Here is a 15,858-nt window from a genome sequence, read left to right on the forward strand (position 1 = left end):
TCTGTCAGTTATAAATAAGTAAAAATTAAAACAAAAAGATTGTATTTATTATGAGAATGGAAAAGATTATTGGTAGGGCATAGGCAAACAGGTGTGTTGTGTATTATTGGTTATGGGTGCTTTATATAGCTTTTGCTGGAGAAATTCCATTTGTAAATATTTGTTACAAGTCTTCATGTAAGCCTACCAATAAATTTATTGCAGTGTTGTTTGTATTTTGTTTTAAAGGTGGGGAGTCCACTCATGTTTACAAGCAGAATACTAGATAACCATATAGAATAATGAAGATTATATGTGTTGAAATGGTAAAATTGTTGAGTGTTGGAGAAGGGGGTTTGTATGCTTTGCTTTGAAAGAGTATTGTTAGTGTTTCACTTTTTAAAAGTATTTTGTTACAAGAACTGTTTAGACTTTATCAAATCCTTACAATTTTACCTCTAAGTAATAAAGGAAGAATAATCAGTACCAGGGTCTCTTGATTTAGACTTTCTGGTTTTGTTTTGTAGTTCTGCCACTTACTGTGGTAAGTTGATTCAGTTGTGTCCAACTATTCGTGACCCTATTGTCTGCAGCCCGCCAGGCTCCTCTGTCCATGAGATTTCCCAGGCAAGAATACTGGAGTGGGTTGCTGTGCCCTCCTTCAGATCTTTCCAACCCAAGGATCAAATCCACATCTCTTACATCTCCTGCATTGGCAGGCGGGTTCTTTACCACTAGCGCCACCTGGGAAGTCACTTACTTCCTTTGTGATCTCTGGAAGTTAATCTTTCTAAACAGCAACTTTTTAATCTAGAATTGGGCTTCCCTTGTGGCTCAGATGGTAAAGCATCTGCCTACAATGCGGGAGACCAGGGTTCGATCCCTGGGTCGGGAAGTTCCCCTGGAGAAGGCAGTGGCACCACACTCCAGTATTCTTGCCTGGAAAATCCCATGGACGGAGGAGCCCGGTAGGCTACAGTCCATGGGGTTGCAAAGAGTTGGACATGACTGAGCGACTTCACTGTGCTTCAGGATGGGAGTGATAAAAATAACCGAAGAATAATGAGATAATGCATATGATGAATTTTCTGTGCCAGACACTATGTTAAATGTTGATTGGGTAGCTTATATTTCAAGGAATGTAGCCTGCCTAAGGAAGTAAGCGTTAGTAAATACAAGTTTTTAATCATAAAATCTTTATAGCTTTTTTAAATGAAATAAATTAAATCTTCAGTAATAGAATATTATGTAAATTTTATGTCTGGGAGAATGTTTTATAGTTGTTAAAATTGTTTATGTGTGGAACAAAATGTAAAGATTGGTGATTCTTGGTTAAGGGTATGTGTGAGTTCTTTGTATTTTTATTATTATTGCAGAATTTCTACAAGCTTGAAATCGCAATGAAATGTTTCCTGCTCCCTTAAAAATTATTTAAAAGAAATTTTAATAACCTTGGATAATGCCTTAAAAATGAAATTCAATATAAAATATATATATATGTGATTCATCTTTTTTTTTTTTCAAATGAGCAGAAAAGGGATGAAAGGAAACATGCTAAAGTATAAACAGTGATTATCTCTTGATTATGGGGGTACTTTTTTCTTTATCATAAGTATTCATTGTATTTATAAAAGGAAAATAAGACTTTAAAATAGCAAATTAACCTTATAATACACCTTTACTGTGTTCTGTTCTTATTTATTTAAAGTTAGAACTTCACTGATAAGTGTTTAAAGTGTTTTATATTAAAATTTTTAAAGTATAAGTTAAAAAGTTGAAGCTTGAATTTATATGTATGATTCCTATCTGTCTCTGTTTCCTTATGACCTATTTTAAAAATAGCTTACATTAAACAAAATGTTTTAAGAGAAGAGAAATGTTAAATAATATTGCCTGTATACTAATAAGCCTAACAGGTTTTTTATTGTAACAGAAAATGCTCCTTGCTTGGTTTTCTCTTTCATTATCTACAGTTTTATCAGGCAAACTTACATTAAAACAATGGGGGAGAGATGAATCTGCCTTTAAATAAAGGTGATCAATGAGAAGACTTAAATATCTTTGGATCTTCAAATACCTGTTTAGCTTACTTCTCTTGTTATAAATTTAAATTTATTATAATTTTTAATTTCAATTTTTGTCTTGTAGATCATAATATCAGTCTAGTATCAATGGAAGTAACAGTAAATGCTGTAGCTGGAGCTCTTAAAGCTTTCTTTGCAGATCTACCAGATCCTTTAATTCCATATTCTCTTCATCCAGAGCTACTGGAAGCAGCAAGTAAGTATAAGCCTTTTTTTTTTTTTTTTTTGAGAGGGGTGATGGTAGTGGGTTTGTACATTGGTTGCTATGTGTTAAACGAGGTCATTCAGTAGAATGTGTAGCAAATAAAAATTCAGCTTCTAGAGCTGTCTATTAAAGTTCTTTCCCTTTAAATACTTTTAGCTAGCCTCCTAGATGACTAGGTGCTCCTAGAAGTTAGATCATAGTGCTGGAAGTTTGAGGTTTGTATTTGAATCAAACTCAAAGGCATTGTTAGGAAAAAGAAATTAATTCTTCAAATGAATGTATCTGTAACGTACTTCAGTAAAGTATGTTTTTTTTTTTTAAATATGTTTTAAGTCAAAGAAATTAACTTTGGCCTCATGTCTTAAGTCAGTTTTTGAGAGAGTTAGACAGGAAAATGAATATTTATTCAGTATTGATTCTTACTTGGCATAATCATTCATCCAGATGTTTCCACTTAGCAGATACTCATTTGTTATCTGGAAAATGAGGAAAAAAAGGTCTATTTTACTGTCAGGTAACCTAGTGCTTAATCCTTACTGTGTTCTCAATATTTAGTTTCTAAATATTTCTCTTCAATATGTCTTTCTGATTCCAAGTCTTCAGACTCTTTAGAGTGAAGTTGCTTTCTTACGGTTTTGATTGTTAAGAGTTCTCAGTTAATTTTCTTTTAATTAAAATCCACTTCAATATATTGGCACACAATCCAGTTGCCTTATACATAGTCTCATATATAAACTGGGAAAATGGTCCATTTGATAGCTTAGATTTTCTTCCTTTTTGACTGTAAACAATAGCCTTAGAACTTTCCTAGTTAGGAAATTATTGAGGGCTGAGTTAGAAGTAATATGTGGCAAATGAGAAATTTGTTAGTACTTGGTTTTTGGGCTTCCCTGGTGGCTCAGATGGTAAAGAATCTGCCTGCATTGTGGGAGATCTGGGTTTGATCCCTGGGTCAGGAAGATCGCCTAGAAAAGGGAATGGCTACCCACTCCAGTATTCCTGCCTGGACAATCCCATGGACAGAGGAGCCTCGTGGGCTGCAGTTCATGGGGTCGCAAAGAGTCAGACACAGCTGAGTGACTAACACACAGTAAGTGGTATTCATACTACCTGCCATGAGTTGCTATGCAGATTGGACCCCTCCAGAGGAACCCACTATTATTTTGGAAGAAAGAAGTGAATGAGGAAGAGAAGCAGTAAGGGTGCTCTCTTCTCTCCTCCTATTTATCGCAGAACTGCCTTTCAGTTATCCTGTTTCATAATTTGCATAAGTTTGAAAAGTAACTGACCACTGTAGTGATTGTGAAAAAAGATGTTTGATAAGCTAAGTGAATTATAAATAAGTATATGGTGATGCTTTAAATCAGGTGCTGGCAAACTGACCTGTGGGCCAAAAATTCAGCTTGCCATCAGTTTTCAGAAGGCTTTCAAGCTAAGAATGTTTTTTTTTTACATTTTTAAATGGTTGAAAATGTTAAAAGAAAAAATTATATGTTAAAATTATATGAAATTCAGATTTTTTTTTTTTAAGTTCTATTGGAACAAAGCCACTCTTGTTGCATATTGTCTATGGCTGCTTTTGTACAACTGCAGAGTTGAATAGTTTCACCCACAAAGCCTAAAATATTTACTGTTTGTACCATGAATATTAAGAGCTTAACAGATTTATTAGTAATTAGTTGATTCTAAGTCAGTACCTAGTTAGATGTTGCTTTAAAAAATTACTAATACACGATTTCGCCATCCCCAAGTTATTCAGTTATTAGCTTTCTGAAGAGTTACTGTAATAAATGATAATCTATTTATTAGCAGATTCTTTACATTTTCTTTGTTTTTGTTTACTTCTCCTAACATATTTCATATACATTCTTGATTGTTTTATATAATAAGCATAGCAAGAAGCTTTATCAGTATTTTTTAATGTCTGTGTTTCATACAAATTCCTCACTACTTTTACAGAAATCCTGGATAAAGCAGAACGTCTTCATGCACTGAAAGAAATTGTTAAGAAATTTCATCCTGTTAACTATGATGTATTCAGATATATAATAACACATCTAAACAGGTAATTTTATTTTTTGTTTTTGCAAGTAAAATGCACTACAGGTTTCAACATAACTATAAATTGGATAATTTTAAGATAGAGACAAACTAAACAGATACTTCAATTTTGAATCTCTAGATCACTTTTTCCTGGATTTGTAAAATAGGTTTTTCATCAACCTTTTTAAAGAAATATGACCCTTTTAGTATACATAATGATTTTATAAAAAGTAAGTGTGGTGAGTACTTTTTTTTGTCAAAATGACACTTAGATAATTAACCAAATCAACCTGTTTGAAGTTGGAATAATTGAGATTTAAAGAGAAATCATATGCTCAAATGGCACATCTTATGATTAGAATCCAAATTTTATTAAGTGATTTAATTCCCTCTTCTTTTGTGCTATTTCTTTTGTATATCTTGCTTGTTTTGTTTAGATAGTCTTCATAGTGAAAGTCTGTTAGAAACTTGAATTCATATTACCATCCTTCTTGACTGAAATGTATAACATTATCCAATATCAAAAACCTTAAATAGTGTAGAGCTTCAAGTTCATGCTTTTCTCTATAAAGAAACTCTTGCCAATATCATTCGTTAAATGAAAGAAAATACTGATATTGTATAATGGGATAAACCTCAAGACTTTGGAGTTAAATAGATTTGGTTTTGAAATGTTTTTAGTTCTGTGGCCTTGAACAAATTTTTTAACCCTTCCTAAGTCTTGAAAATCACTGCAGATGGTGACTTCAGCCATGAAATTTAAAATATGCTTACTCCTTGGAAGAAAAGTTATGACCAACCTAGATAGCATATTGAAAAGTAGAGACATTACTTTGCCAACAAAGGTCCATCTAGTCAAGGCTATGGTTTTTCCCACTGGTCATGTATGGATATGAGAGTTGGACTGTGAAGAAAGCTGAGCGCCAAAGTATTGATGCTTTTGAACTGTGGTGTTGGAGAAGACTCTTGAGAGTCCCTTGGACTGCAAGGAGATCCAACCAGTCCATTCTAAAGGAGATCAGCCCTGGGATTTCTTTGGAAGGAATGATTCTAAAGCTGAAACTCCAGTACTTTGGCCACCTCATGCGAAGAGTTGACTCATTGGAAAAGACTCCGATGCTGGGAGGGATTGGGGGCAGGAGGAAAAGGGGACGACAGAGGATGAGATGGCTGGATGGCATCACCGACTTGATGGACCTGAGTTTGAGTGAACTCCGGGAGTTGGTGATGGACAGGGAGGCCTGGCGTGCTGCAATTCATGGGGTCTCAAAGAGTCGGACACGACTGAGCAACTGAACTGAACTGAAGTCTTGATTTTCTTGACTGTATAAGAGTGAGAAGAATAACACCTCACAGAGTTGTTATTGAGAGTGAGAATCCACCCTTCACAATATTTTCTACTAACATTGTAATGAACTCATGTTTGGTTTTTTAAGCTAATAATGTCAGTGTCCAAAACAAGTACATTTCAGTCTGTAGCTCTTAAAAGAGAATATTAAAGTTTTGTTGTTTTCAGTGTAGCATAAAATTATAAACATTTCTAGTAACTTCTCTGAAGTCTCCCTCTCTGAGAAAATACCAGCATATATAACATTGCAGTATAGGTAGTGGAATTTCCTCTTTTGAAAATTACCATACAGGTGGTTCATGCTTTAACAGATGTGTACAGGGTACTAGAAGAGAGGTTATGTCGTATGGAATGTTGGGATGGTATATGAACATATTATTTTATAGTTTGATTGAAGTACTGAAATAAGAATTAAACTTCATTAAAAAATAATATGGAAAAGGGACAAAGGAAAGAGCATGTTCAAAGAATCATGTGCTGGTCCACCATCAGTGTTATGTTAGACACTTAGTGTGTTTGACTCCAGTGATACAACAGTTAGTGACAACAGGCACATTTGATATATTGAGGAATAGCAAAGAAGCATATGTTGCTTGAGCAGAGTGAAGGATAGGACAGTACTACTCAGAGTGTAACCTACGGACTAGCTTTAGTCCTCAAAATATTTTCACAAGGAGGTTGCTTTCATGTATATCACTAATTTCACTGTTGAGTTCAACTGACATTTAAGGGGTTGGGGTAGGGAGTAAGTGTCAGTGAAAAAAAACATTGCATGATTGTTTCTCTGAATGGTGTGGGGAGCCACTAGAAAGTAGAATAGAGAAATTGTATCACCAGACTTAAATTTTAAAAGAAATACTCAATTATTGATGATAATGGGTTTACTCTTTGTGCCATGTACTCTTATAAGTGCTATACAGATATCAGTAAATAAAATAATCACACATTTCATGGAACTTACATTCTAGTATAGGAAATAAATGATAGATATATAATAGGTGATTGACAGATTGCAAAAATTAATCCATAGAGTTGTTCTTTAAATATATTCTCTTTCACCTTTCATATTCAGTGAGTTACTGTGTCATATTAGTTTTTTCTCCTAATTATTTTTCCTTTTCATTCCTCTGCCACTGCTTTAATTTCATCATTTCTCATTTAGGGAACTCTAATTTTTCATTGAGCTCTCTCTGCCAGTTTTTCTTTCTCCTTTGATCACAATGCCAGAGTGATCATTTTGAAAACTCTTTCTGTAAAGATCACTTATATCCTGAAGAAAAAAATCCAAACATTAACATTAAGTGGCCTAGTTCTAACTTATTCTGTTAAATTTCCTTTCCGTTTCCACCACGTTATTATTACAGTGCCACTGTATTAAACTGATAGCATTTAACAAAAAGTATCAATTTGTGCCTGGCTCCTTATCACATCTTAACATGACTGCCTTAGTCTTTCTCAAAATTCAGTCCTCAGATCAGCAGCATCAGCAAAACCTGGGCACTTGTTAGGAATGCAAATTAACAGACCCAACTCAAGACATAATTATCAAACTTGTGTTTTAACAGGCACTCCAGAAGATTCTGATAGACACTGAGAACCACTGGGAGGTGGTGGTTTTTTTTTTTTTTAATGTTGATTTACAATGTTATGTTGGTTTCAGATGTTCAGCAAAGTGATTCAATTACATGCTTTCTCAGATTCTTTTCCATTATATGTTATTATGGAATATCAAACATAGTTCCTGTACTATACAGTAGGGCCCTATCATTTTTTGTATTTTATATGTAGTAATGTGTATCTTTTAATTCCAAAGTCTTCATTTATTCCTCTTCTGCCCTTTCCCTTTTGGTAACCATAGGTTTTCTATGTCTGTGAATCTTGTTTCTGTTTTGAACAAATAAGTTCATTTGTATCATTTTATTTTTTAGATCCTACATATAAGTGATACTGTATGGTATTTTTCTCTTTCTGACTTAACTTTGCTTAGTATGTCTCTAGGTCCATTCATTAACTATAGATAGCATCATTTCATTCTTTTTTATTCCATTGTGTATATATTTACCATATTTTTATCCTTTCATCTTTTGATAGACACTTAAGTTGCTTCCATGCCTTAGCTTTTGTAAATAATGCTGCTGTGAACACTGGGGTGGATATATCATTTCAGTTTAGAGTTTTCATCTTTTCTGGATGTATGCCCAGGAGTGGGATTGCTGGATCATATGGCAACTCTAATATTTTAAAAAACCTCCATACTGTTCTCCATGGTAGCTACACCAATTTACATTCGCACCAGCAACAGTTTAGGAGGGTTCACTTTCTGCCACACCCTGTTCGTCATTTATTATTTGTAGACTTTTTGATGATGGCCATTCTGAGTAGTGTGTGATGGTATCTCAGTATAGTTTTAATTTGCATTTCTCTAATAATTAGTAATGTAGAGCATGTTTTCATGTGCCTGTTGGTCATCTGTATGTCATTGGAGAAATGTCTATTTAGGTTTTCTGCTCATTTTTGATTGGGTTTGTGTTTTTGTTTTTTTTTTTTTTTTTTGCTACTGAGTTGTATGAACTATTTGTGTATTTGAAATTAACTCCTTGTCGATCACACTGTTTGCAAATATTTTCTCCCATTCCATAGGTTGTCTTTTCATTTTGTTTATAGTTTCCTTTGCTATGCAAAAGCTTGTAAGCTTCATTAGATCCCATTTATTTTTGCTTTCATTTTTATTACCTTGGGCAGCTGACCTGAGAAAGTGTTGCTGTGGTTTATGTCAGAGAATATGGCTTCCCAGGTGGCTCATTGGTAAAGAATCTGCCTGCCAATGCAAAAGACACAGGTTTGAACCCTGGGTCAGGAAGATCCCCTGGAAAAGGAAATGGCAACCCACACCAGTATTCTTGCCTGGGAAATCTCATGGGCAGAGGGGCCTGGTGGGCTACAGTCCATGGGGTCACAAAGAAGTCAGATAGAACTTAGCGACTAAACGACAATGTCAGAGAGTGTTTTGCGAATGTTCTCGTCTAGGAGTTTTATGGTGTCATGTCTTACATTTAAGTCCAATGCCGTTTTGACTTCTTTTTTTTTTTTTTGTATATCAATGTGAGAAAGTGTTCTAACCTCACTGATTTACATGTGGCCGTCCAGCTCTCCTACTTGCTGAAGACACTGTCTTTTCTCCATTGTGTATTCTCCTTTGTTGAAAATTAATTGTCCATAAATGTGTGGGTTCATTTTTGGGCCCTCTGTTCTGTTGCATTGATCCATGTGTCTGTTCTTATGCCAATACCATGCTGTTTTATTACTTTTGCTTTCTAGTATTTGAGAACCACTGTTGTGACTGAACTACTCTTCCTAGTATTTTACTAACACCCATTACCCTTTACTCAACTCAAACATTACCTCCCTTTTGTTTGTTTTGACTCAACAATTAGACTTGCCCAGGTTCATGTCTTTCAGATTTATAGGCATTTTCAGAATTTTTATTTGACTACCACATAGACATACCTGACTGGGCCCCACTATACACTGTATTTTAAGAGAAGGTTGATTTTATTCTGATTATTCTAATTTAGTCTCTTAACAAAAGATAATGCCTTTTTTTTTTTTTTACCACAGAACACATGTTTTTAGGGCATTTATTTTACCTCGGATGAACAATTCCTATGTTCGGGGATGTGGGTCCTTTGGTTTAAGTTCTAAACTTTTTGATATGCACAGTTAAGTATAAAATTTTCCTGCTACTTTGCGCATTGAGCTATTTCTTTATGTGTGAAATGAGAGGGTTGGATAAAATATCTGAAACTTCCTCCCCATTTAATAATTTTGAGTTAAAATTCAAGATTTGATTCTTCTTGATTTTTATGTACGGTGGCAGTAATGCTTGCTCACACATTTAAAAGACTGTAAGTGCAAATTAGTAATATATGGTCATTTGTAAATTATTTATTGTTAAATCATAAGAGTTTTAAGGTAGAATGTGCTTCTGTGAACTGTTGTCATTGAAATTTGTGATGATGTGCAAGGTAGTTGATGATTAAAAAGATTGTTTTTTTAGAATACTAGAAACTTAATTTTTTTTGAAAGTTAAAAAGTCTCCTGGTTGGAAGTAGAATAATTTTTCTGGAAGTAAAAACCATCTTTGATTCTCATAAGGAATGGATTTTACTGCTGTCTTCTGTTATTAGAATGTAGTTGAACATGGAATGCACAAGAAGAAAATGTTTCAAATTTGAAGTTAAGATTTAAAAAAAAAAAAAAGTAAAGCCAAATCATCTGAAACAGTTTCCAACTCATGAATTCTTTAATTGTAATGAGTTTTGACTGGTTTCTAATTGTTCTTTTATATCATAATTTCAGGGTCAGTCAACATAATAAAGTCAACTTAATGACAGCAGACAACTTATCCATCTGTTTTTGGCCAACTTTGATGAGACCTGATTTTGAAAATCGAGAATTTCTGTCTACCACCAAGATCCATCAATCTGTTGTTGAAACATTCATTCAACAGTGTCAGTTTTTCTTTTACAATGGAGAAATTGTGGAAACTGCAAACACTGTGGCTCCAGCGCCACCTTCAAACCCAGGACAGTTGGTAGAACCAATGGTACCACTTCAGTTACCACCACCATTGCAACCTCAGCTGATACAACCACAGTTACAGACGGATCCTCTTGGTATTATATAAGTAAGAAGGATTGCAGACAGCCTGAAATTGGACAAAAGAAAATCTAGACATGCATGTTTCAGGGTTCAGTAGTATACTTCATGTTTCTTACAGATAATTCACATTCAAAATGATGAGACATTTCCTCTTTGAACTGTATGGTATTCCTTACTCATTTACATTACAAAACTAAGACCATGTGATAAGCATGACTGAGAGGTTTAATTTTTATAAACAAAAATAGCTATAAAATACAAAGCTGCTGTTGCATGCAACCTTATTGCAATCAGTATATCATTCCTGTGGCATTTTCTGTCACATTATATTGTGAATAAAATTTTTCTATAGAAATTAAATGATTTAAAAACTCACGTATATGAAACATTTAATGCTTTCCAGCCTGCTTTATGGCTGGTTTTGTTATTTGATGTGTTAATTTGAGCAACTTAATTTACTTTTAGTAGGTTGTGTAGATAACTAAAAAGCCCAGTTAAGTATTTTATTATTTCAGGCTACTTATGCCATGCTTGGGATGTTGTTTGAAGGAAAGAAAAATACATTTAACATATTTCTGCACCTTCATCTTCTAAGTAAACCTGTGGATGATTTGATGGGGGTAAATGAAAATATTTCTTGTACACACATACCAAGGACATGCTTGTGGCTAAAGTGAGTTGATAATGTTGTGCAAAGGATAGTTGTCACCAACTCATTTCTTTATAGTCCATAATGAAACCAACATCTTGTATACTGTTAATTCTGTAAACAGATGCATGTTCAAAAGATCTATTATGGTCTTGTAATCTTAATCTAATATATTTTAGATATTTTAATTTTTTCCCTCTTGGGAAATACATTTAGTATAGTGTAGAAAATACTTCATGACATTTTCATATAAGGTTATATAACTTTTCATACATAAACATGAAATTTGTTGTAGAAAATTCTTTAAACCAAACATTTTAATCTAGGACTTCAATTTAATCTGTCCCTTGAATCTATTTTTATGTGGCCCTTAAAAAAACATATCCAAAAATCCATTGCTAATATAGCAATAAAAATACTTTGGGTACTGACAGCCTCTTTGGAGTATGTATATATAAAGTTGCAAACTTGTATTCATATTCTTTCTGTGATATGTTGTACTAAAATCCAAAGTGGCTTTTGCACCGTTTTGTAAAACAATTATTTTCCTTTGATGTTGGTACCAGATTTGCTGTAAATGACTGCTGCTTTGGAGGTTAAACATTTTGTTAGCAAAGTTACAACCAGAACACTAAATTACGGATAAAATTTTCAGAATTAAATGGCATAGGTAAATTTTGATAGGATTTATTCAAAATTTGTTCATTATCAGACCATGCCCCTTTTTTTTCCCCAGAAAGGAAAAAAAAAATGTGGGTTTTTGTTGCTAGGTTATATTTTGTGTAGTAAAGAAAAATTTCTTCAGTCCATGTTGTAATCTTCATACTGCAATTTTAAGGTTGTCTAATGTATACTATAGTAAATAGATGGTTTTGAGATTTGAGGCTCCTAAGAGTTTGATTTGCTCCATTTTTTCCTAAAATAAATACTGTCTTTCCCAACTGTTATGTCCTAGGTATTGTACTTCTAATTTTGACTTCAGAATCAAGATGTTGACATGAACCAGGCTGCTGTGGAAGTACATGTATATTATAAATTATCTTATTTGTGTTATACTCTTACATGTTATTATCTTTTCTAAGAAAACAAAGTCCCTATTATTCCTATTGCAAAGCACACAGGAATTAAGAAAGTACAGTAATTTTTAAAAAGAAAAATCTGGTAAATGTAGTATTCTTGTTCTATATTACTTATACCTATTGTCTATATAGCTTTAATTTATAGCTGTCAGTTTAACATCAGCATGTCTGGCAAAGAAAATTAAACTGTAAGAGTTTTATAAACTGTTTCTAGGTTGCTAAAGAATTTATTTTTCTACTATATATGGTATAGACAAAGCTCAAAACTATGTACAGGAAAAAAGCCTGACTATTTCTTTTGGAAGTAGGCTGAAAAGAGAATTTTCAGAACTGTTCATGTCTTCAGTTCATTCGGTCATAACTTTGCTATTGTAATATGTGAATCCCAGTTTATTTAAGCTATTCTCTTTTATACTGTGTTAATTTAACTTTCATGTACATTTAGTGCAACTTTTGTTATTAAAACTAGCATTTACCATTTTCCACATTTACTACCTTCCACCTTCCCCAAAATTTATCTCCACTTTTCTATGCATTCTATAATTGATTTGAAAAGTTTCATAGCGGATCATTTAAAATTCTGCTTTTGGTTCAGCTAACCAATAGGTTACAGTTAATTGATAATTAAAATACAGTTTAAAGCTCAGTCTGTTACACTGAATTGATTGCGTTTGTTTTTGCCAAGGGTTTAGATATGTTTTTTAATGTTAGATAAGTAATTCTACAAGCAAAATAATATAATGAAACTTTTTTCTGGTAAGTTACTGGAAGGTTTCACTGTTTTAGGGACCTGTCATATATGAAACTTCTTAAAGGATGAAAAGAATATTAGATAGTCTCATAATTATGGGTAAATATTAAGGCATTATATTTTACAGTTTTAAATAAAATTCCATCTACACACATGTTGCCATCGTTTCATTTAAGCTTCAGTGCTTATTTCAATATTGTACTTAACACTATCTAGATTAGCAATATAAAGAAGCATAGTGGAACTGTCTAAATTTTCAGTAGATTTATGGGAAATCAAATTGTCTTCAACAGACACTTATTTAGGATATACAGTTAATTTTAGAACAAAATTCCAGGCAAAATATATTTTCATTTGAAATGGTATTTGTTAGTAGTGCTTTCTCCCTCTAATATTTACAATGTAAATAATGTAGGTACCAGCAATCTAACTTAGCCAAAAAGCAGCTTTTATTTTCCATACTGTATGTAAATAATATAGACCCCCTTTTTTTTTTCTTTTGAGGTACTGGAATTTAATTTCTTATATCTCTTAGATAGTAACAGAAGGGAACAGTTGGATTAAGAACTTAGGCCTTAGCTTACATGGTGATTTTTAGTTTTTTATACGGTAATAATTGTGATGCTATTTGTCAATTGGATATAAATATATATATAATTTTAAAAAGTCAAAGTGCTTTGTTTCTTTGTTTATAATGTAATTTTTTGTGCTTCACCAACAGGATGCTGCAGTAAATTTAATATCAGTGAAGCTTCTGTGTAAAGAATGCTATGAATAAAACATTAAGAAGCTATGTGATTTTAAGTTATAGTTGCCTCTAATTTTACCATTTCATTGGTAAAAATCAACTTTTTTTTTTTTTTTTCATAAAATAGGAAAATATTTTTTAAATTATGTCAGTATGGTGACATAATTTATTTTGAGAAGTGTGTTATTGAGCTTTTACTGTACCATGAGAGGAGATCCAAAATCTGTTCTGTATGTATACCTACACATGATAATTTTAAAATGTTTGGAAAAACAAGGTTGCACAGGTTTCTTAGCTGTGGCTAGACATTATTTTGAGGTACTGGAAATATTGGAAGCCTATTCTAGTTTATAACAGAGGTGCTGACACTGAAGAATATAATATTTTTGTTTTCTTCATGGTTCATGAATATTACAGTCAAAGTTTATGGGACTATATTACCAGATTCTATGGATCTGGTGAGGTCAGTGACCTGAATGATGACTGTATATGTTTTATCTTAAGTTTAATCCTTTTAACTACCTTAATTCTTAGGCTGAACAATTTCTGATTTACTTCAAAACTTTATATCACATTTTAAGTCTTTTATTGTGTCTGAACTCTGTAAGTTCTCAGAAGCCTTTTCAGTTTATCAAATGTCTGAAAATAAAGTTTTCTAAGATTGAATAAGGGAAGGAACTACTCTTCAACATTGACTTCTTATGGTAGGGTCTGCGTGTAGTTGAGAAGACTCTTCAAGCATTAATAATGTCTGATGTCCAATGTCCAGTCATTAGAAATGATCCAAGTACCATGAAGTCTACTGACTAATGAACTTTGGGGATATTCACTACTTAGCTGATCTCATCATCATTCCTATGAGCATGATTCCATTTTTTCCCCCTTACAGTGTTAGTTTTATCTCTGTGCTGTTGGGATTGAGGAATTGGTAAGGTTTTATCTCTGGTGCAGGGCTGGGTGGGAAAGATCCACAGTTCTCATGTTGTTTAAATCTTAAAGTGTTTGATATTAATCTTTTATAGAAATCTTTCAGGATCTTAGCTTGATGTATTAAATTTTAAATCTTGGATTTAATGCAGTGTTGGCAGTTCTGGTTTAGTTACTTTTACTCATCGTTGGAAGAGTGCCAAAACCTTGAGTAGAATGGACTTCTGCTGTAAGTAGATGCAAGGGAATTTATAGTTTAGGAACAACCTGATACTTGTTTATTCTCACAGTATAGATTTTCTGTTCAGCTTTATTTGCCTTATAAAATTTATTTTGAACTCTTTAATAATGGTTCTTGTTCTGATAGCTTGTCTGATACTTTCCCCTGGTATTAAAATGTATTTATTCAAATTTCTTTCTATTTTATATTAAATCTTAATCCCAGTATATGTGATGTTGGATTAGGAGTTGACATATTTTCTAATTGCTTAGTAATTCATCCAAATTAGTTATGTATCAGTACTCACCAGAGCTTCCCAGGTGGCTTAGCAGTAGAGAATCTACCTTCCAATGCAGGAGCCCCAGGAGACATGTGTTTGATCCCTCGATGGGGAAAATCCCCTGAAGGAGAAAATGGTAATCCACTCCAATATTCTTGCTAGGATAATCTCATGGACAGAGGAGTCTGGCAGGCTATACAGTCCATGACGTCGGCAAAGAGTCGAACATGACTGAGCACCAGATCATTTTTTATGACCTTGAACTAAGTAGTCTGTCCTATTTAATATGTTTAAGTCCCTACCAGTTTTTAATACGTGAACTGTGAACTTCCAGATGTTCAAGCTGGTTTTAGAAAAGGCAGAGTTACCAGAGATCAAATTGCCAGCATCCGCTAGATCATTGAAAAAGCAAGAGAGTTCCAGAAAAACATCTATGTCTGCTTTATTGACTGCCATAGCCTTTGACTGTGTGGATCACAATACACTGTGGAAAATTCTGAAAGAGATGGGCATACCAGACCACCTGACCTGCCTCTTGAGAAACCTGTATGCAGGTCAGGAAGCAACCGTTAGAACTGGACATGGAACAGCAAACTGGTTCCAAATAAGAAAAGGAGTATGTCAGGGCTGTATATTGTCACCCTGCTTACTTAACTTATATGCAGAGTACATCATGAGAAGTGCTGGGCTGGAAGAAGCACAGGCTGGAATCAAGATTGCCAGGAGAAATATCAATAACCTCAGATATGCAGATGACACCACCCTTATGGCAGATAGTGAAGAACTAAAGAGTCTCTTGAAAGTGAAAGAGGAGAGTGAAAAAGTTGGCTTAAAGCTCAACATTCAAAACACTAAGATCATGGCATCTGGTCCCATCACTTCA

The 15,858-nt window shown here is 33.6% G+C and overlaps 1 protein-coding gene across 3 annotated transcripts in view; it reads left to right on the forward strand.

The window, feature by feature from the left end:
- Window positions 1–13,604, forward strand: part of ARHGAP5 (Rho GTPase activating protein 5) — a 79,397-nt gene extending 65,793 nt beyond the window's left edge. For all 3 annotated transcript variants that reach the window (XM_061394919.1, XM_061394918.1, XM_061394921.1), the window contains exons 5-7: window positions 2,128–2,259; window positions 4,228–4,333; window positions 10,019–13,604. In XM_061394919.1, coding sequence (XP_061250903.1) covers window positions 2,128–2,259; window positions 4,228–4,333; window positions 10,019–10,346 — 566 coding nt within the window. In that variant the 3' untranslated portion in view covers window positions 10,347–13,604. The remainder of the gene's footprint in view (window positions 1–2,127; window positions 2,260–4,227; window positions 4,334–10,018) is intronic.
- The last annotated feature ends 2,254 nt before the right edge of the window (window positions 13,605–15,858 follow it).

Source organism: Bos javanicus, chromosome 21 (genome assembly GCF_032452875.1).
Source record: "Bos javanicus breed banteng chromosome 21, ARS-OSU_banteng_1.0, whole genome shotgun sequence".
Lineage (NCBI taxonomy): Eukaryota > Metazoa > Chordata > Mammalia > Artiodactyla > Bovidae > Bos > Bos javanicus.